The sequence below is a fragment of the Poecilia reticulata genome, chromosome 6, assembly GCF_904066995.2.
Source record: "Poecilia reticulata chromosome 6, P_reticulata-male-v2, whole genome shotgun sequence".
NCBI lineage: Eukaryota > Metazoa > Chordata > Actinopteri > Cyprinodontiformes > Poeciliidae > Poecilia > Poecilia reticulata.
The window spans coordinates 7,226,061-7,246,453 of record NC_088835.1 but is presented as its reverse complement, the minus strand read 5'-3'; the positions used below and the strand labels follow the sequence as shown (position 1 = coordinate 7,246,453).

Sequence of the window (20,393 nt, the reverse complement as noted above, 5' to 3'; positions counted from 1 at the left end):
CACATCAGTAATTTTTGGTTGACAAGTTGACACTGCTCCACCATTTGGTTGGCGCTTGTCGACTGTTTATATTTCTAAACAAAGCCGCTTACAGTGCATTTTATCTCCCTAGCCGGACTCTGTGTGGACTGTTTCTCTTTCCCATTCTCTGTAAGCCCCCGCCATCTTTGTTCCTGTATCAGCTGGCTCCGTGTATGGATGACCAGCGGCGCCCTCTAGCTCTTATGGCCCTGCTGCCATAAGAGCTACAACAAACTCCGGTGGCTTCAGCCAAACCTGCTGGGCGGAAAACAGACAAACAGCGGTCACACAAAGGCCGCCGCTTGCTGAGAGCATGAACAAGGAAAACACAAATCGATGACAGTGTCACAGGGTTTTATCTGCTTTACTGTTTCATTCATAAAACAGCGCAAACCAATAAGCACTCACGTTTCAAACTCTTAAAGCAGAAAACTTGCAGACGGTTTTGCTGAGCAGAAAAAAAAAAACCTTGATCTGTTCAGTCGCTTTAGTTGAGTCCACCCCACCCCAATTGGTTTCCAAGGTAACAAAGGATGCAATAAAATGTGGTTAAGTGATTTCCTGCCTCACTGTAGAGAAAGCTTTGATTCATGCTGCTCACGCTGTTATACTGCAGGTGCCAGATGGAGGATCCAAACACATGCTTTCCCTCACACAAATGTAAATATTTGTGTTCAATGAAAACCCCACCAGCACCACACGCACGCACGCACACACACACACACACACACACACACGCACGCACACACGCACGCACACACATTTTTATGAGCTATTAATTCAGGTGGAGGACGTAACCTTTGTCAAATATAAAATAATGTACATACAGAAAGAAAAATAATGTGCCTTAGCCTTCCTGTAAAAAGAAGGTTGTCAATCTGGAATATAGACATAAAATGATAAAAGACATCACATTCTAACAACTCTTCTTCTTTCTTCCTCTTCTATTTAGAGTGATTATAGAAATAACTATTCAGACGAATTGATCAATCCGAAGCCAGGATCTTTGAATTTCGTCTGACTTCTGAGCTAGGAGGGGGAGCGATGGGTTATTCAATACAGCCCATCTGTTTCAGTCCCATGACATCAGCGAGTAGAGACCTGTGAGGACGTGGCCGCTGCAGATCGTCACCACTTTTCACTGAGATGGAGGTGCAAACCGGTGCTAAGTCTCTGCTGCTTCAACGTGTCCCCAGCATCACTGTGTTATAATTATATACAGTATTTCCTTCTGTCAGGCACTTCAAATACTAAACCCATCAAAACTCCTAAAAAAAAATGTAAAAAATAATAAACAGTGAGGGGTATTTTTAGACGAGAGGCTTGAACTGAAGCTGTGGCTAAATGCCAAAACAAAACAAAAAAAGAGAGAACATTTTCAATATAACATGACAAATTTAGCTCCCCCAAAGCATTCAAATGACATGAAAATGGGTGAATCTAATCCTGGTTAGCGGAACACAGTTCCTCTCCCCACGGCTTTGGTATTCAGAACTATTCTAATGATATTTGTTCTGTTGAGCCGGTTCTGGAACGGTTCGCTGCCTGCGGCTGAAGAACGAGTATTTCTAGAAGCGATGACGTTGTGCCAAAACAACGTCATCACTGGTTTTTTGGTGGAACAGAAATACCCGCCTGCATCAGTTTAAGACTGAATGGTTTGACTGTTGAATCTCGATTAATTAAAGCGGAGTGACGATTGAAAAACAAAAAGACAAACTGAGAATCAGAGAATCAGAGTCGTCATGGTCACCTGGTTTTTCAGCTGAAATAAAACACAACATTAAAAATTAAGGTCTTTGTTCCTGAATAGGCCTTTTTGTTGCCATAACAAAATCTACTGGGCTAAGTTATTGCGACAAACGATAAAATCATTGTTTTGAGACCATTTTTAAGTAGGGTAATGGCATAATAAGAACACATTCTCAAAAACCTTATGAACATTTAACAGTGGAACTGGAACTGGATTTTAGATATCCTAAGATAGATACAAAAAAGTTAGCTAGCTAGCAAGGCATTGTTAACTGGTAGTAGCGGAAGCCTCAACCGCGAGGGAAAAAAAACATATATACCCAATTAAATAGTAATGCCACAATAAAAGTTAAAACCTATTTAACTACAGGTCTTAAAAATACACTTTTTAAAATGAATTTAAGACATTTCATGGCTTTAATTTTAGATACACGAACTCAAGACCTTTTACGGATGTGCAGACAAAATGAATTATCAACATTTATCCACTGAAAAACAGCTAAAGTTATGAGGGGATTACCTAGATATTTACATTTTAAATGGTTAATATGTGAAAGAGAGCAGCTGAAACACTAGCTAATACATGTTATTACTTTCAAAGTAATAACTTTCAAAGTTATTACTTTCAAAGTAATAACATGTATTACTTTGAAATACATGTGATACAAAATGTATTGCTAAAATGTTTTGTCCACAATCATCTGGAAATTTGCATTGAAATATGTCATGAAATGAGACATCAATAAGTCATATCCAAACAGAAAATAAAGATGCTAGCTTGTAGCATAAAACGTAAGTTTTCTGCATTAAAATAGCAGCAGCAAAAGTCAGAAACTCAAGCAAATTGATATATATATATATATATATATATATATATATTTCTATTCTTAAACTACTCAACTCGGTACCTAGTGGAGAAAAAAAAAAGTCCTGATTAGAACCTCCCAACAAAAGCTATTAGAAGAGAAATAAACAGGAAATGATTAAAGTCATCACGGACAGCAGATTAGGATCATAAACATTAATATCCCAACCAGGAACAGAACAGTCTCATAATGCAACCTGATTACGGGTTAGATACCAAACCGAGGAGTTGATCCGAAAATTCGGGAAATCCTTTCCATGTTCTTGCATCGCAGGATGTAACAGGAGAGAAGGCTGGAAGGCTTAATTTGCTTTCCCAGCTTGCGATGATAAAGCATCCTAATCAGCCTCTCTAATTAATAATGTGACAGGGATTCATGTGGCAAACACAAAAGCCTAATTAAAATTAAACTCGGAAATGTTTAATTACGTTGGCTTAGATCGAAAAGTTGTAGCAGTGGAAGCCAAACGTGCAAAGTACAACCTGACAGTGACGACTGACGGCAGACATGTTTGCTATCAGTCGAGAATGCTGGAATATATAACTTTTGTCTTTTTTTTTTACAAACCGTTTTCCATCTCTTCAGAAACTCAACACCGACACTACTTCTCCGATTTCACTACATTTATTTATTTATTTTTTGCTGCTCCCTGCCCAGCGACAGCTGAATTTACAACACCTGTGAATTATTTAACCTGCTGCGGCCCAGCGGAGCGCGTGGCCGCTCCGGTTACCCGGGACAAGAAGCCAAGAGATCAGCTGGACGGTATCCATGATGGTAAGGCAGCACTCGAGGATGCGACGTCAGGCGTGGTGTCGGCTTGCTTCCCGGGAAGCGACAGCGGCGACATGAAAAGGAGACGATGTGAAAGGGAATTCGTTAGAATCGGCTTTAAGTGAACGACTGAGGGGCTGCGGCTCTTATACGTTTCGGAAGGGGCAGGAACGAGAGTGACAGATAGAGGCCAGCTCCGAAAGTGATGCTCTGATTTCATTAAATTTTGAAACAAGTGACTGAAGGTTGTAGCTATGAAATCGAAACTGACGATGAGGCGTCAGTGATTCTGAGGACAAATTCCCTGCTTTTCAGTGTAGACGTCTGAGGCTGGATTCATTAAGAGCAGCAGCCTTGGCTTTTCAAAAACAGCAAGTTGAAAAGGCTTTTTATCCTCTCCAAATTGAATATAGATTCTTTTTCTTGATTTTGTTTTCTTTAGGTTTCTATGGATGAGTAGTTAATTCTGCTTTGTGTCAGCATCCAGCGTTTTTGTGACTTTATTTTTTTTTTTTTAAAAAGAAGCCATCTTTAAATGTAAGAATTTCAGCTTAAGAACAACTTGAGCTGAAGCAAGAATTTTTTATGGTTCTCAGACTGTGGTACAAGTGCCACTGGTTGTAAGTGTGGTGCCTTCAATAGTAGTTGGAACAACCATTTCCATGCAAATTCAAAGCTAATCTTTCTGATAAAGAGTCAAAGGGATCTATTTGAGCAAACTGATATTTGCTTGGAAAAGAAGCTACTAAAGGCATAGAGGAGAACATCTGAAGAACTCCCAGCAGAAACTGAACTGAAGCAGAGAACTACTAGCACGGGTACTGGCTTATCTCAGAAAGTAGATCCCTGGAAGGCATCAAATTCAATTTAAACTAGTTCAAACAGGTTAAATTAACCTATTAATTATTATCATAATTACTCAGCAACAAGCCAACTACTATTAGCAACATAAACTACAAACTGTGTATTTGAACAGCTCCAAATGTATTGAAAATGGACAAAACAAGCGTTAGTGGTTTCCTGTTTGACTAAGTTGCTGAACTCAGTGACAAGCTAACTACTGTTAGCACATTAGCTACATTCTTTATCATTTTATGAATTTAAAAAAAAAAATTCAGTTTTCACTTTGTTTTAAACATAAGGCAGCCACTCTGGATTCTTGTTGAGGATGATGAGAAACACTTGACTGTCCAACATGGAAAATAACTAAATCTCTGATTATTTTCCTTCCACCGGTAAGATCGGAAATTTCAATTTCACCAATTGTATTTTACTCTGCATTCAAGCTAATATTAACTAATGTATTAGTCGGGCTGTCTGCTCCTGCATTCAGCTTACAGTTAGCTACTCCACAGACTATCACACTATCACATGACCAAACAAATACCACAAGACTACCTTCCTTCACTTCTCCTCCAGAAACACGACAGCAAGATGGAATTAAATATAGGCTGATATTTAAACCCAATATTATTTATCAGATCGATATGGATATGTTAATAAAATGACCAATATCGGCCGATATGTTAGTGTTACAGACATTAGACTCTGCATTACATAGCAGCCCTCCCCCAGGACTATCCCACTCAACTCCTTCAGACTAGCCAGGAACAATTAGCAAACACCTGGTGGAACCGAGCATCTGCTGAGCTACTACTCAGTGAAACACTGTTAAAAAGAGACATAGGCCTAATTTCAAAGCGTTAAATTACAAAGTCAAATGTCTTTTAAGTCATATAATATTTATATATATATATATATATATATATATATATATATATATATATATATATATATATATATATATATCTCAGAAAGTAGATCCCTGGATATATATATATATATATATATATATATATATATATATATATATATATATATATATATATATAAAAAAAAAAAAAATTCCCTTCTCACCCTCCGCGGGTGGTCTGTTTCATCCTCTGAGCTCGGGTCCTCTACCAGAGGCCTGGGAGCTTGAGGGTTCTGCGCAGTATCTTGGCTGTGCCTAGAACTGCACATTTCTGGACTGAGATGTCTGATGTTGTTCCTGGGATCTGTTTAAGCCACTGCTCCAGTTTGGGGGTGACTGCCCCGAGGGCCCCGATGACCACAGGCACCACTGTGGTCTTCACCTTCCAGGTCTTTTCCAGTTCCTCCCTGAGGCCCTGGTATTTCTCCAATTTCTCATGTTCCTTTTTCCTGATGTTGTAGTCACTTGGTATTGCTACATCCACCACAACGGCTTTCCTCTGTTCTTTATCCACCACCACAATGTCCGGTTGGTTCGCCATTACCATCTTGTCTGTCTGGATCTGGAAGTCCCACAGGATCTTAGCTCGGTCATTCTCCACCACTTTTGGGGGTGTTCCCCACTTTGATCTCGGGGCTTCCAGTCCATATTCTGCACAGATGTTCCTGTACACTATGCCCGCCACTTGGTTATGTCGTTCCATGTACGCTTTCCCTGCCAGCATCTTGCACCCTGCTATTATGTGCTGGACTGTCTCAGGGGCCTCCTTGCACAACCTACACCTTGGGTCTTCTCTGGTGTGGTAGATCTGAGCCTCTATTGCTCTGGTGTTTAGGGCCTGTTCCTGGGCGGCCAGGATGAGAGCCTCTGTGCTGTCCTTGAGTCCAGCTTTCTCCAGCCATTGGTAGGTTTTCCTGACATCAGCCACTTCAGTTATTTGTCGGTGGTACATCCCATGTAGGGGCTTGTCCTCCCATGATGGTACTTCCAGCACCTTGTCTTCTGTTCCCCATTGCCTGAGACATTCGCTGAGCACATCGTCTGTTGAGGCTTTGTCCTTGATGTATTTATGGATCTTGGATGTTTCATCCTGGACAGTGGCTCTCACACTCACTAGTCCTCTGCCTCCTTCCTTACGGCTCGTGTACAGTCTCAGGGTGCTGGATTTGGGGTGGAACCCTCCATGCATGGTTAGTAGCTTCCTAGTCTTAACATCCGTGGCCTTCATCTCTTCCATTGGCCAGCTAATTATTCCGGCAGGGTATCTGATTACTGGTAAGGCATAGCTGTTTATTGCACGGATCTTGTTCTTGCCATTGAGCTGGCTTCTCAGGACTTGCCTTATTCGTTGGAGGTATTTGGCTGTGGCTCCTTTCCTTGTGACCTCATTGAGGTTGCCATTTGCTTGTGGTATTCCCAGGTACTTGTAGCTGTGCTCTATGTCTGCTATTGTTCCTTCTGGGAGTGAGACCCCTTCTGTGTGGGTGACCTTCCCTCTCTTTGTAACCATCCGACCACACTTCTCTAGTCCGAATGACATCCCAATGTCAGTGCTGTAGATCCTGGTGGTGTGGATCAGTGAGTCGATGTCTCGCTCGCTCTTGGCGTACAGCTTGATGTCATCCATGTAGAGGAGGTGACTGATCGTGGCCCCATTCTTTAGTCGGTATCCGTAGCCAGTCTTGTTGATGATTTGGCTGAGAGGGTTCAGGCCTATGCAGAACAGCAGTGGGGACAGAGCATCTCCTTGGTATATGCCACATTTGATGGACACTTGTGCAAGTGGTTTGCAGTTGGCTTCAAGGGTGGTTTTCCACAGCCCCATCGAGTTTGCAATGAAGGCTCTTAGAGTTCTATTGATGTTGTACATCTCTAAGCATTCAATGATCCAAGTGTGTGGCATTGAGTCATAGGCTTTCTTGTAATCAATCCAAGCGGTACACAGGTTGGTGTGTCGGGTTTTGCAGTCTCGGGCAACTGTGTGGTCTACAAGGAGTTGGTGTTTGGCTCCTCTGCTATTTATGCCTATGCCCTTCTGTGCCTTGCTCATGTATTTATCCATGTGCCCGCTTATCTTAGCCGCTATGATGCCTGACATGAGCTTCCATGTTGTAGAGAGACAGGTTATTGGCCGATAGTTGGATGGGACTGAACCCTTCGAGGGTTCCTTCTGTATCAGGATTGTGCGCCCTTCAGTTAACCATTCAGGGTGAGTCCCATTTTGTAGCAGCTGGTTCAGTTGGGCTGCCAGTCGCTCATGGAGGGCAGTGAGTTTCTTAAGCCAGTAGGCATGGATCATGTCAGGTCCTGGTGCTGTCCAGTTTTTCATACCCGAGACTCTGTCTTGGACATCTGCCACAGTGATGGTTACCGGGGCTTGTTCAGGGAGGTTGCTGTGGTCCTCTCGTAGAGAGGTTAGCCACTGTGCATTGCTGTTGTGGGACGCCTCCCTTTCCCATATGCCTTTCCAGTATTGTTCAGTCTCCAGCCTGGGTGGGTCCGCTCTGTTGTTATTACCCTGCCATTGAGAGTACACTTTAGCTGGTTGGGTGGCGAAGAGCCGGTTAATCCTCCTGGCTTCATTCTCTCTCGTGTATCTCTTTAGGCGGCTGGCCAAGGCTTGGAGCCTTTGTTTGGCAGTTTCGAGTGCTTCAGGTATGGGCATCTGGCTGTACTTCTTGGGTACTGATCTTTTCATTGCACCCCTTTGGAGCTCTGACAGTTGACTCACTTCCCTCCTTGTTATCTTGATCTTAGCCTCTAACCGTCTTTTCCATGGTGGGTATTGGGTCTCATGGTTGCTCTTATAACCAAGCATCTCAAGGATCACTGATGCTGAATTGTATATCAGCTCATTGGTTTCTGTTATGGTGTTGGTAGGGATCGTTCTCAATGCTGCATTCACATCTTCAATGAGACTTTCTGATGGTACTTCACTCAGCCGTTGTAATTGGCGTCGGGGTCGTCTGGTGTTCATTCGGGCCATGATTCTCTCTCTCAGGTCAGTTGCTGCCTCGTTCAGCTCAGATGGTTCGTTCATTACTGGGGCTACATACCCAGTCTCTGGGCGGGGAGTTGTAGTTGACTCCCTTCTGACCTGGCATCCTGGCTCCTTCCCGTAGCACTTGTGTCGTACCTCGTCAATCTCCAGTTGTGACAGCAGTTGCCGTTTGCGGATGTTGGAACACTGAGCTACTAGTTGTTTGGCAGTTAGTGTTGACTGGGGATGTCGAGCTAACCATTCCTCCCACAGTCTTTGCATGTAGCCCCTCTGACTAGGATTACTTGAGTAGTAGCATTCCAACAGATCCATGTTTTCACCTCTCGCCCATTTCCGTCTTGTTCCAGTAGCCCATTTTTCATCAGGGTGCTCTGGTTCCCCAGCACCTGACGCAGACCTTGTTTGACCGGGCGACGTCTGAGCCGGCATGTCGTGCTTATTTGTGTCTCTCATGGTATGAGGTAGGCTATATAGCTCCAAGGGTCTTGCCTAAGGACCCACACTGACAGCTCAATGTCACCATTGTAACCGTTTGCCCCAGCCCCCAGCCTGGCCTCGAACCCGGGTCTCCCGGGTGGAAGACTGGTGACTTACCTATTGAGCTATACAGTCAGCTATGGTGGTGGTAGGGATCGTTCTCACTGCCGAATTCACATCTTCAATGAGACTTTCTGATGGTACTTCACTCAGCCGTTGTAATTGGCGTCGGGTATATATATATATATATATATATATATATATATATATATATATATATATATATATATATATATATATATATATGAAAAGTGGGCTACTGGAACAAGACGGAAATGGGCGAGAGATGAAAACATGGATCTGTTGGAATGCTACTACTCAAGTAATCCTAGTCAGAGGGGCTACATGCAAAGACTGTGGGAGGAATGGTTAGCTCGACATCCCCAGTCAACACTAACTGCCAAACAACTAGTAGCTCAGTGTTCCAACATCCGCAAACGGCAACTGCTGTCACAACTGGAGATTGACGAGGTACGACACAAGTGCTACGGGAAGGAGCCAGGATGCCAGGTCAGAAGGGAGTCAACTACAACTCCCCGCCCAGAGACTGGGTATGTAGCCCCAGTAATGAACGAACCATCTGAGCTGAATGAGGCAGCAACTGACCTGAGAGAGAGAATCATGGCCCGAATGAACACCAGACGACCCCGACGCCAATTACAACGGCTGAGTGAAGTACCATCAGAAAGTCTCATTGAAGATGTGAATTCGGCATTGAGAACGATCCCTACCACCACCATAACAGAAACCAATGAGCTGATATACAACTCAGCATCAGTGATCCTTGAGATGCTTGGTTATAAGAGCAACCATGAGACCCAATACCCACCATGGAAAAGACGGTTAGAGGCTAAGATCAAGATAACAAGGAGGGAAGTGAGTCAACTGTCAGAGCTCCAAAGGGGTGCAATGAAAAGATCAGTACCCAAGAAGTACAGCCAGATGCCCATACCTGAAGCACTCGAAACTGCCAAACAAAGGCTCCAAGCCTTGGCCAGCCGCCTAAAGAGATACACGAGAGAGAATGAAGCCAGGAGGATTAACCGGCTCTTCGCCACCCAACCAGCTAAAGTGTACTCTCAATGGCAGGGTAATAACAACAGAGCAGACCCACCCAGGCTGGAGACTGAACAATACTGGAAAGGCATATGGGAAAGGGAGGCGTCCCACAACAGCAATGCACAGTGGCTAACCTCTCTACGAGAGGACCACAGCAACCTCCCTGAACAAGCCCTGGTAACCATCACTGTGGCAGATGTCCAAGACAGAGTCTCGGGTATGAAAAACTGGACAGCACCAGGACCTGACATGATCCATGCCTACTGGCTTAAGAAACTCACTGCCCTCCATGAGCGACTGGCAGCTCAACTGAACCAGCTGCTACAAAATGGGACTCACCCTGAATGGTTAACTGAAGGGCGCACAATCCTGATACAGAAGGAACCCTCGAAGGGTTCAGTCCCATCCAACTATCGGCCAATAACCTGTCTCTCTACAACATGGAAGCTCATGTCAGGCATCATAGCGGCTAAGATAAGCGGGCACATGGATACATACATGAGCAAGGCACAGAAGGGCATAGGCATAAATAGCAGAGGAGCCAAACACCAACTCCTTGTAGACCACACAGTTGCCCGAGACTGCAAAACCCGACACACCAACCTGTGTACCGCTTGGATTGATTACAAGAAAGCCTATGACTCAATGCCACACACTTGGATCATTGAATGCTTAGAGATGTACAACATCAATAGGACTCTAAGAGCCTTCATTGCAAACTCGATGGGGCTGTGGAAAACCACCCTTGAAGCCAACTGCAAACCACTTGCACAAGTGTCCATCAAATGTGGCATATACCAAGGAGATGCTCTGTCCCCACTGCTGTTCTGCATAGGCCTGAACCCTCTCAGCCAAATCATCAACAAGACTGGCTACGGATACCGACTCAAGAATGGGGCTACGATCAGTCACCTCCTCTACATGGATGACATCAAGCTGTACGCCAAGAGCGAGCGAGACATCGACTCACTGATCCACACCACCAGGATCTACAGCACTGACATTGGGATGTCATTCGGACTAGAGAAGTGTGGTCGGATGGTTACAAAGAGAGGGAAGGTCGCCCACACAGAAGGGGACATAGAGCACAGCTACAAGTACCTGGGAATACCACAAGCAAATGGCAACCTCGATGAGGTCACAAGGAAAGGAGCCACAGCCAAATACCTCCAACGAATAAGGCAAGTCCTGAGAAGCCAGCTCAATGGCAAGAACAAGATCCGTGCAATAAACAGCTATGCCTTACCAGTAATCAGATACCCTGCCGGAATAATTAGCTGGCCAATAGAAGAGATGAAGGCCACGGATGTTAAGACTAGGAAGCTACTAACCATGCATGGAGGGTTCCACCCCAAATCCAGCACCCTGAGACTGTACACGAGCCGTAAGGAAGGAGGCAGAGGACTAGTGAGTGTGAGAGCCACTGTCCAGGATGAAACATCCAAGATCCATAAATACATCAAGGACAAAGCCTCAACAGACGATGTGCTCAGCGAATGTCTCAGGCAATGGGGAACAGAAGACAAGGTGCTGGAAGTACCATCATGGGAGGACAAGCCCCTACATGGGATGTACCACCGACAAATAACTGAAGTGGCTGATGTCAGGAAAACCTACCAATGGCTGGAGAAAGCTGGACTCAAGGACAGCACAGAGGCTCTCATCCTGGCCGCCCAGGAACAGGCCCTAAACACCAGAGCAATAGAGGCTCAGATCTACCACACCAGACAAGACCCAAGGTGTAGGTTGTGCAAGGAGGCCCCTGAGACAGTCCAGCACATAATAGCAGGGTGCAAGATGCTGGCAGGGAAAGCGTATATGGAACGACATAACCAAGTGGCGGGCATAGTGTACAGGAACATCTGTGCAGAATATGGACTGGAAGCCCCAAGATCAAAGTGGGGAACACCCCCAAAAGTGGTGGAGAATGACCGAGCTAAGATCCTGTGGGACTTCCAGATCCAGACAGACAAGATGGTAATGGCGAACCAACCGGACATTGTGGTGGTGGATAAAGAACAGAGGAAAGCCGTTGTGGTGGATGTAGCAATACCAAGTGATTACAACATCAGGAAAAAGGAGCATGAGAAATTGGAGAAATACCAGGGCCTCAGGGAGGAACTGGAAAAGACCTGGAAGGTGAAGACCACAGTGGTGCCTGTGGTCATCGGGGCCCTCGGGGCAGTCACCCCCAAACTGGAGCAGTGGCTCAAACAGATCCCAGGAACAACATCAGACATCTCAGTCCAGAAATGTGCAGTTCTAGGCACAGCCAAGATACTGCGCAGAACCCTCAAGCTCCCAGGCCTCTGGTAGAGGACCCGAGCTCAGAGGATGAAACAGACCACCCGCGGAGGGTGAGAAGGGAATTTTATTTTTTTTATCCAAGATCCATAAATACATCAAGGACAAAGCCTCAACGGACGATGTGCTCAGCGAATGTGTCAGGCAATGGGGAACAGAAGACAAGGTGCTGGAAGTACCATCATGGGAGGACAAGCCCCTACATGGGATGTACCACCGACAAATAACTGAAGTGGCTGATGTCAGGAAAACCTACCAATGGCTGGAGAAAGCTGGACTCAAGGACAGCACAGAGGCACTCATCCTGGCTGCCCAGGAACAGGCCCTAAACACCAGAGCAATAGAGGCTCAGATCTACCACACCAGACAAGACCCAAGGTGTAGGTTGTGCAAGGAGGCCCCTGAGACAGTCCAGCACATAATAGCAGGGTGCAAGATGCTGGCAGGGAAAGCGTACATGGAACGACATAACCAAGTGGCGGGCATAGTGTACAGGAACATCTGTGCAGAATATGGACTGGAAGCCCCGAGATCAAAGTGGGGAACACCCCCAAAAGTGGTGGAGAATGACCGAGCTAAGATCCTGTGGGACTTCCAGATCCAGACAGACAAGATGGTAATGGCGAACCAACCGGACATTGTGGTGGTGGATAAAGAACAGAGGAAAGCCGTTGTGGTGGATGTAGCAATACCAAGTGACTACAACATCAGGAAAAAGGAGCATGAGAAATTGGAGAAATACCAGGGCCTCAGGGAGGAAATGGAAAAGACCTGGAAGGTGAAGACCACAGTGGTGCCTGTGGTCATCTGGGCCCTCGGGGCAGTCACCCCCAAACTGGAGCAGTGGCTCAAACAGATCCCAGGAACAACATCAGACATCTCAGTCCAGAAATGTGCAGTTCTAGGCACAGCCAAGATACTGCGCAGAACCCTCAAGTTCCCAGGCCTCTGAGGACCCGAGCTCATGAAACAGACCACCCGCGGAGGGTGAGAAGGGAATTTTATATATATATATATTTAGTATTTTTAAAATAACTGAAGGTAACAGTTTGATAACACAGTTACTTGACTCTGCTATTAAATGGCACTATGTGCCTGGAAAACACATAATTTTAAATTATAGGAAATAATTTAAATAAGTACTGACACAGTAATTTAGAGCTGGTGACATTATAACCATCACCAGCTTGTTAGCTTTGGTAAACCCTGATACCTGGTTAGAAACTTTTACTATTTACTGATTTGGTACTTGTCACAAAAAGTTTAAGAACCTCTGCTTTGGAGGAACTGGGTGAGAGGATTAACCAGATTTCAGTCATACAAAAAAAAGTGAAAACAAAGATTCTGACAGATCATTGAATGAAGAAAAACACGCTTGTGGAATATGAGCCAAGCGGTCATTACTTTCAGTGTCGTCTGCTTTGGCTATGAGGCACCAATAGACCTGAAGAGGTGAGCAGCAGCAGGTGTGAGTTATCGTACCGCAGGGGCTGACTTTGGAAGCTGCCACCTCCACCTCCATCCTCCTGTGAGCCTCGTTCCTCCTGGTCTCCTCCACCACCTCCTCCTCCTCCGCCACCCCCAATGCCCCCAGATCGGAGGTGGCGCAGCTCATCCGGCTGCAGGGCACTGTACCAAGTCTGCTGCCCGCTGTCGGGGCTCAACACGGGGCTCTTGTCCTCCTCCTGGCCCTGGACCTGACTCTGCACCGTCTTCACAATGTTCACAGCATTCACGGGCAGCTGGAGCAACCTTTGCATAGTGGTCATCTTTAAAAAAAATAATTAATAAAAGGTGAATTTCAACCTGTAGAATTGTAGAGAAAGGCTGCAGTACTTTTTACTGGGAATTGCTCAAAGATCCTCCTTGGCCAGTTCGTCTGGGATCAGCCACATCCAGTTGGCACAAAAAAAACAAGAAAGATCTTCCCAAAACGTCCTGAATGTGTCCTACTCTTCTCTGCTCTTCTCACTGGTCCAACTCGAGCTCAACAGCAACTCGGTGCCTCTTTTTTTTATTATTCCCTTCTGTTCGGAGCAGCAGCAGCAGCAGCAGCGGCAGACATCAGCTGCTCTGTAAATGGATGCTCGGCTCGGCAGGGAGGGGCGTGGAGCTTTATCTCTCCTCGCGCGGCTCCTCCCTGCTCATGTGGTTCCTGTTGCAGCACCAGCCTCTCCGTGCACACACAACGCACCAAGGTCTCCCGTAATGCCATCATCTCTCTTGTTCACTTAGCCACGCTGTCACCCCTCCTCCGGTGACTGCCACCCATATCCCTCCTCTTCACAGTATTTCTCTCTTTGCAGCAGTTCTGGTTTTTATATATATATAGACATTTCAAATGTATTTACCCCATTTTTTTTAAATAAACCTCTGCTATCTCATTCATTTTTTTAAAATATATCCTGAACGGCCCTGATTTTTATTATTATTATTTTATTTTTATTTTTTTTTACCTCAGCTTACATGACTCAGCTTTCTTGGCAGTGTCGTGATGAAAACGTCTCTCTCTCTCTCTCTCTCTCTCTCTCTCTCGCGGTGTCTCTCTATTTCTCTCCCTCTCCCACTCGTTTCCTTTCGGCTCGAACAAAAAAAAAAGAAAGAAAAAAGCTGCCTTTAAGCTCAGTTCGCATATGCTCGCTCTGTCATCTGTGAACAGGTCAGCTGGGATGTGTTGACATTTTGTAGACCCCCCCTCCTCTTAACCCGTGATCCGAACAATAGCAGCGGCAACCAGCGGCTGCCGCTGCTGCTGCATTTACAATAAATTACACTGACAGCTCCGGCTCACAGAGCTTTAAAGCCACGAGTCCGACTTCTCACTAAAAATTACTCAAACACACTTTAGCTACTGCTTTGAGAATCACATGTCGCGGGTTTCCAGTTCAATCGGCTATTTTGTTGTAAATTGGTATTTAATCAAAGTGAAATTGAAAACACCAAAAGAAAGCTTCCCTGTACCGCTGATGACATCATACAAGGTATTTACCAACCAATCAAGTTATTTGGAGTTGTATTTCGTCACCTTCCTAAAATAGCAGCCTAAGTCTATATTTTTTTTTGGCCAAAAGTGAATGTTTTTTGTTACCAAAATAATTTTTGGCATAAAATAACAAGGTGATGATTTTTCTTCTTTTATTTGATTGACTTTAATGAAATTATCCCTTTAAACGCATTGAAGTTAGGTAAAATCGCATTATTTGTGTGTTTTAATGCATTCTGATCAACCTGTGCTTGTTGGCCCAGATACACACAAACCAGAATTTTCTTCCCCTTCAATTCACCCTTATTTTGATTACATTTAAACTGAGAATCTTCTTTCTCAGTTTAAATTTAATCCTAGCAGAACAGCGAGAAGCGAGCATGGCAAAGTTTCACCGGAAGAATCTGAAAACAGTAGTTTCTCCTGCTGGCTCTGACTGAGATCCCTTTTTAATCAAGTTCATTTAAATTTTATTTTATTTTGGGTGCAGTGCAGTATAAATCTACACAAAAGAGGGCTAAGCTCTCTCCAAAGACACATACTCCGTAAATTATTAAAGTGCAGTATGTCCAGAAGCTGGATAATTAATATCCATCTCCTGCTGGGTTCTCAGTGGAGACACGCCTGTTAGCCACACTGTACTTCAGGAGTTCAAGGAGAGGATTAATATCCCTCTGATGGCCACGCTGCTCTGTTTGTGCTGGCAGCTGTTCGCTTGAGAACAATAGCCGGATTCCAATTCTGTTTAAGTGAAAACAAGCAGAAACCAAACACTCAGACCGCTAAGTAACAAACACGTCCCAGTCTGAACAAAGATTGTGATGGGAACTCTTTCATCTTTTTTTTTTTTGTTTTATAAGTTTGCTTTGTAACAGAAAAAGATGAAAATCAGTGATTAATGCTACTTTTCTTTTTCCATCAAGCCTTGAAATGAAAGTTTGCGCAGTTTGGGTCGGATGTTTATATTCATTTTGGGATTTTAATGGAGGAGCCATGTTGTGATGACTTCTCGAAGGCGGAGTTTCAGAAAGAGCGGGAGTTTCTTAAAGAGACAGAAGCCCAATTTCAAGGCCTTAAACTACAAAGTTAAATTTTTCTTAAGTCATAATTGATATATACACATACATAGCATTTTTACAACAACTGAAGGTAAATAGAAGATATAGTGGAACAAAAAACAACAACAAAAAAACCTACCCCAAGGAGTCAAAAGAGGAGCTGCTGCCCCCGCGACCCGACCCCGGATAAGCGGAAGAAAATGGATGGATGGATGAAGGTAACTTTAGTTAATTGTGCTATGAAATGCCACAGTGTGGTTGGAAAATATATTGTACTGGCCCTTTAAGCAGATTTTGGTTGACAAAAGACCATGAATATTTCTAACAGTAAATTAAGCACAAATACAGTTTTAGGTTAAGAGATCCTGTCTTGAAAGAATGTTGAAATAATTTTTTTTTTAAATTTCCGCATTTGTTCTTATAAATTTAGGTACATTGTTTGGTTTGCCTCATCGTCTTTTCTCTAATGTAGTTTTTCATCTGGACAAAAAAAGTGCTCTTTTGATTTTTTTTCCCTTGCAGCCCTGAATGTCAACATTATGTAGGGTTAGAAGCATTAAATTCCCTAAATGTCCTCCTCTGACACAGATAATAGTGAGGGATATTCAAAAGCCCACAGAAAGCACAGAGAGGATCCAAACAACGGAAGAGAAAGGAAACGTAGGAGAATATGGGTTTATTTAGTAGCCAATATGGTCATAAGCTTATGTTTTTCCAATATTGTCCAGTTTTATAACATGATAACAGCCATTGTCTGTCTCTACGGCTTTTGGCTCTTAGGAATTGGAAATTAAATGTTGGCAGTTTGCATATTTATACTCTCAATGTTACTCTAGCGGCAGGAAATGTCAGGATCTGATAAATCCACCTCATCTCTGACAGAAACATTTATCAGATCAGACTTCCTGTTGTTTGTAGAAGGGTATTAAAAAGTCAACACCTAGATAAAGGTGTTGATATTATTGTTTTTCAACAAAACAATATCTATTATTTTAACATGCTAAAAGCACATTTTAAAGGCTGAGCATAGTATAGTCATTTATACAAAGTACGGTAAATATCTCCTATTAAAATTTGATTTTTCACATTCAGTGGGCATATATTGGATAGTAACTCTTTTTTTTCTGTTACTATAAGAATTTTTTATTCTAGGCTACTCTTGTTTGCATGGAGGTCAATTTCTGCCATGATAGAACAAAATAAAAGTCCAGCAGAAAGTCATAAATATGAGTTTTAAAATAACATTTATTGAAATAAAAGTCATAATTTCTACTTTCAAAGTCATGACTACAAACTAAAAAAAAGGATAATTATGAGATATAAAGTAAGAGGGCTAGCTCCAGCATTTTATAATCATGGTGCTGAATCTAACAATTATGAATTTCTATACAATTATGACTTTGAAAGTCAAAATTATGACAGTTTAGACTTCAAAACTCATAAATACAACTTCCTGTTGGGCTTTTTCTTTCATGGCAAAAATGGGCTTCCATACAAATGTGCATTTTCTGGAGGTATCAGAGATTTTTACCTGTCTTACAGCAACTCAACAGAGCTCTCAGTTTAGCCCACTATGATCAGAGCTAGAGACGGACCAAACTGGCTTATTAAATATAAAAACAAAAAAAAAAGTCAAGTGGAAGAGCACTCCTCCATTTTCCAAGTCATCTACTACTTTCAGTATCTGAAGGTCAAGCCACCAGCCCTCACCACTGAGTTTTAAAATAAAAGCTTCAACCACCTTTATCAACAAAAAACTACAATTACAAGAACATCATTCAAAATGACAACCTAAACTGGAAAGAATTAATTAGATTGGAACCCAAGCTTGAAAACCTTTCTATTGACTCACAGTTTAACAAACGTTGATCGACAGCGTCAGTAAAAACTAAACATAAAGGATCACAGCCAGAAACTTCAGCGTCCACTCAAAGAGCTCCCTCTGCTGGTGAATTACACAAATAGCACAGAATGCGCACGTTAAGCCATGTCGAAAATATCTGAAGTTTGAATTAAGTTTTAGGTCAGAAAACATCTAAAAAGACATAAGGAGGGATTCAAACTGAGCTATGTGAGAGTTTGCAGGAAATGAAGGAGAGAAGATAGAAATAGAAGATATAGTGGAACAAAAAACAACAACAAAAAAACCTACCCCAAGGAGTCAAAAGCAAAACCAAGCAACTGGAAATAGAGGGAAGCATTTTATTAGCTTGTTATAGTCCAACGAGTAATTAGACTTTTAGTTAAACATCTAGTTCAACATTTAATCCAGTAAATTACATGGATGAATTGGATTTTCAAATCCTTGTCCTAAAAGTCTTTTCTATGAGTCACAACTACAACAAAAACTTAAAAATGTATCTCTTAAAAATAAATGATAGTGTGTTATTTGTTTGTAAGTAAAAAAAGATGTATGCTTCTTGTTTTCTGGAAATATTTTTTCTTGCCGCTTTAGTTGACGAAGATTAGATTTAGTCTTGTTGACCACAGCACCTTCTTTAAGTTCGCTGTACCTCTTGAACAACTTGTGGCAAACTGCAGGCAGGACGATTTCATTTAAGCTTTACACTTAATATGTTTTCATCAAGTCCAGAACTGCTTCATGCACAGCTGTCCTGTCAAGACTTGATACTCTCTTTACCTTGTCTGTCCATCTGTGTGGATGGCCGAGTCTCAGTTTGAGGTTATGATTTTTGACCAGAACTTCAGGAGATGCTCAAAGCATCGGATATTGTACTAATAATCTGATTCTGCTCTTGCTGAAATGATTAATTGGATTAATCACGATTAATTGGTTAATGAAATAATCACCAACAATTTAGTAATCAATTAATCATATTAACAACATAATCAGAGCAGTAATCAAGCCAAAACAAAAATTACATGTATATTTTGCATTTAGATATGTTCTACCCATAACTTATAAAGTGGCAGTTTTGGATCCACCTGAATGAAATTCTTTGAAAAAAAAAATCTCCTATGAAGCACTTTTTGCTATTCAATTATCAATCGGTTAAACTAAAAATTAGTCACCAGTTTAGCTCCAAATGTTCTGAAAAAGGAACTGAATTATTTGTTTATTTGTATTTTAATGTAGTTCTAACATTGTATTTAAAAATATTACATGGTTAAATAAAAAATCTGCAGTGTGGTAATTTTTGTTGTTAAATCTGATTAATCATTTAATCATCAGGCTAATCAGTAATTGATTACAAAAATAATTGCTAGTTGCAGCCCTAATTGGTTGTACTGGAATATATTCTGTTGTTTTGAAAGTATATGCAATAAGTGAATTTTCAAAACCATATACATGCTTACTTCCACTTCAGAATTACGCGCTACTTTTGTTTTGATCCGAGATCAAATCGTAGCAAAAATGTATTGAACTTGGAGGATTTTCAAGATTCATGAAAACGTTTGGAAGGTATTGTAGATGTTATTGAAGATACGGGATGCAGGGTGAAGTGGTTTTGTGTCGCTTTAAACTAGTTTCCAGTGGGTAAAGTACCGTGGTATTTGTGCAGACTTCGTGCTGCCTTGCCAGGGGTCGAATGTGGAGCTGCTGCCGCTGTCCAGCAGGGGTGGTGCTGAAAAGCCGAGGCCTGATCTCACATCCCCTCTGACGGGCCTCCAGCATCCCGCCTCGGTAAAACTTAACACTGAATCAAACCAACGCCGAGTTCTTTGTTTTAGAAGCAGACAAGCGAGGGGACAAAGATTCAAAGGAAACTAGCAACCGAAGCCGGCCGAGCGGCTCAAATCACGGTCACATTCAGCGGCACGAGCCGCAGAAGCCGCTCGCTCCTACACGGGCCTCTGGGTTACAAAACTTTCGCCTGATATTTTTTCCCCCCTTTTTTTTTTACTTTAAAGCACATGTTCTCAAACTACACATGTACATTCTGTCTGTGCACCCCCCGCGGCTTAAGCTGAAAGCCGCTCCGGTAACCCGCCTCAAGCCGAGGAGGCTACGTACCGCTTGTAGTCCGAGGAGAAGATCCCACCGCTCGCCGGATCGTGGCCATATTCGGGCTCCCCGACGCTGGAGGAGCCCCCCTTCTCTTCGTTGAACGCTGAGCTGGAGGACATCTCCGTGGCTTTTCTGCTGATAATGTCCCGGTCGGCCTCACGGAGTGGCGATGGAGAATCAGAGCGCAGAGGGGAAGCAGGATATGCGTCTCTTAAAGGCGCACAGACACCGCTGCTGTCTCTGTGCTGTAGAGGAGGATGATGAGAGGTGGAGGAGGGAGTGGAGGGGAGGGGGTGATGAGGCAATGGTCACGTG

General features: G+C 43.2%; 1 protein-coding gene across 10 annotated transcripts in view; it reads right to left on the bottom strand.

Moving 5' to 3' along the window:
• The window catches only part of ap3b2 (adaptor related protein complex 3 subunit beta 2), a 51,348-nt gene extending 31,004 nt beyond the window's left edge, over window positions 1–20,344 (bottom strand). For 4 of the 10 annotated variants that reach the window (XM_081607793.1, XM_081607794.1, XM_081607797.1 and 1 more), the window contains exon 1: window positions 20,085–20,344. In XM_081607793.1, coding sequence (XP_081463919.1) covers window positions 20,085–20,197 — 113 coding nt within the window. In that variant the 5' untranslated portion in view covers window positions 20,198–20,344. Of the gene's footprint in view, window positions 1–13,549; window positions 14,299–14,523; window positions 14,546–20,084 lie in introns of those variants that run through there. The other 6 variants (XM_081607799.1, XM_081607796.1, XM_081607789.1 and 3 more) reach the window with 6 other exon arrangements.
• Between the last annotated feature and the right edge of the window lie 49 nt (window positions 20,345–20,393).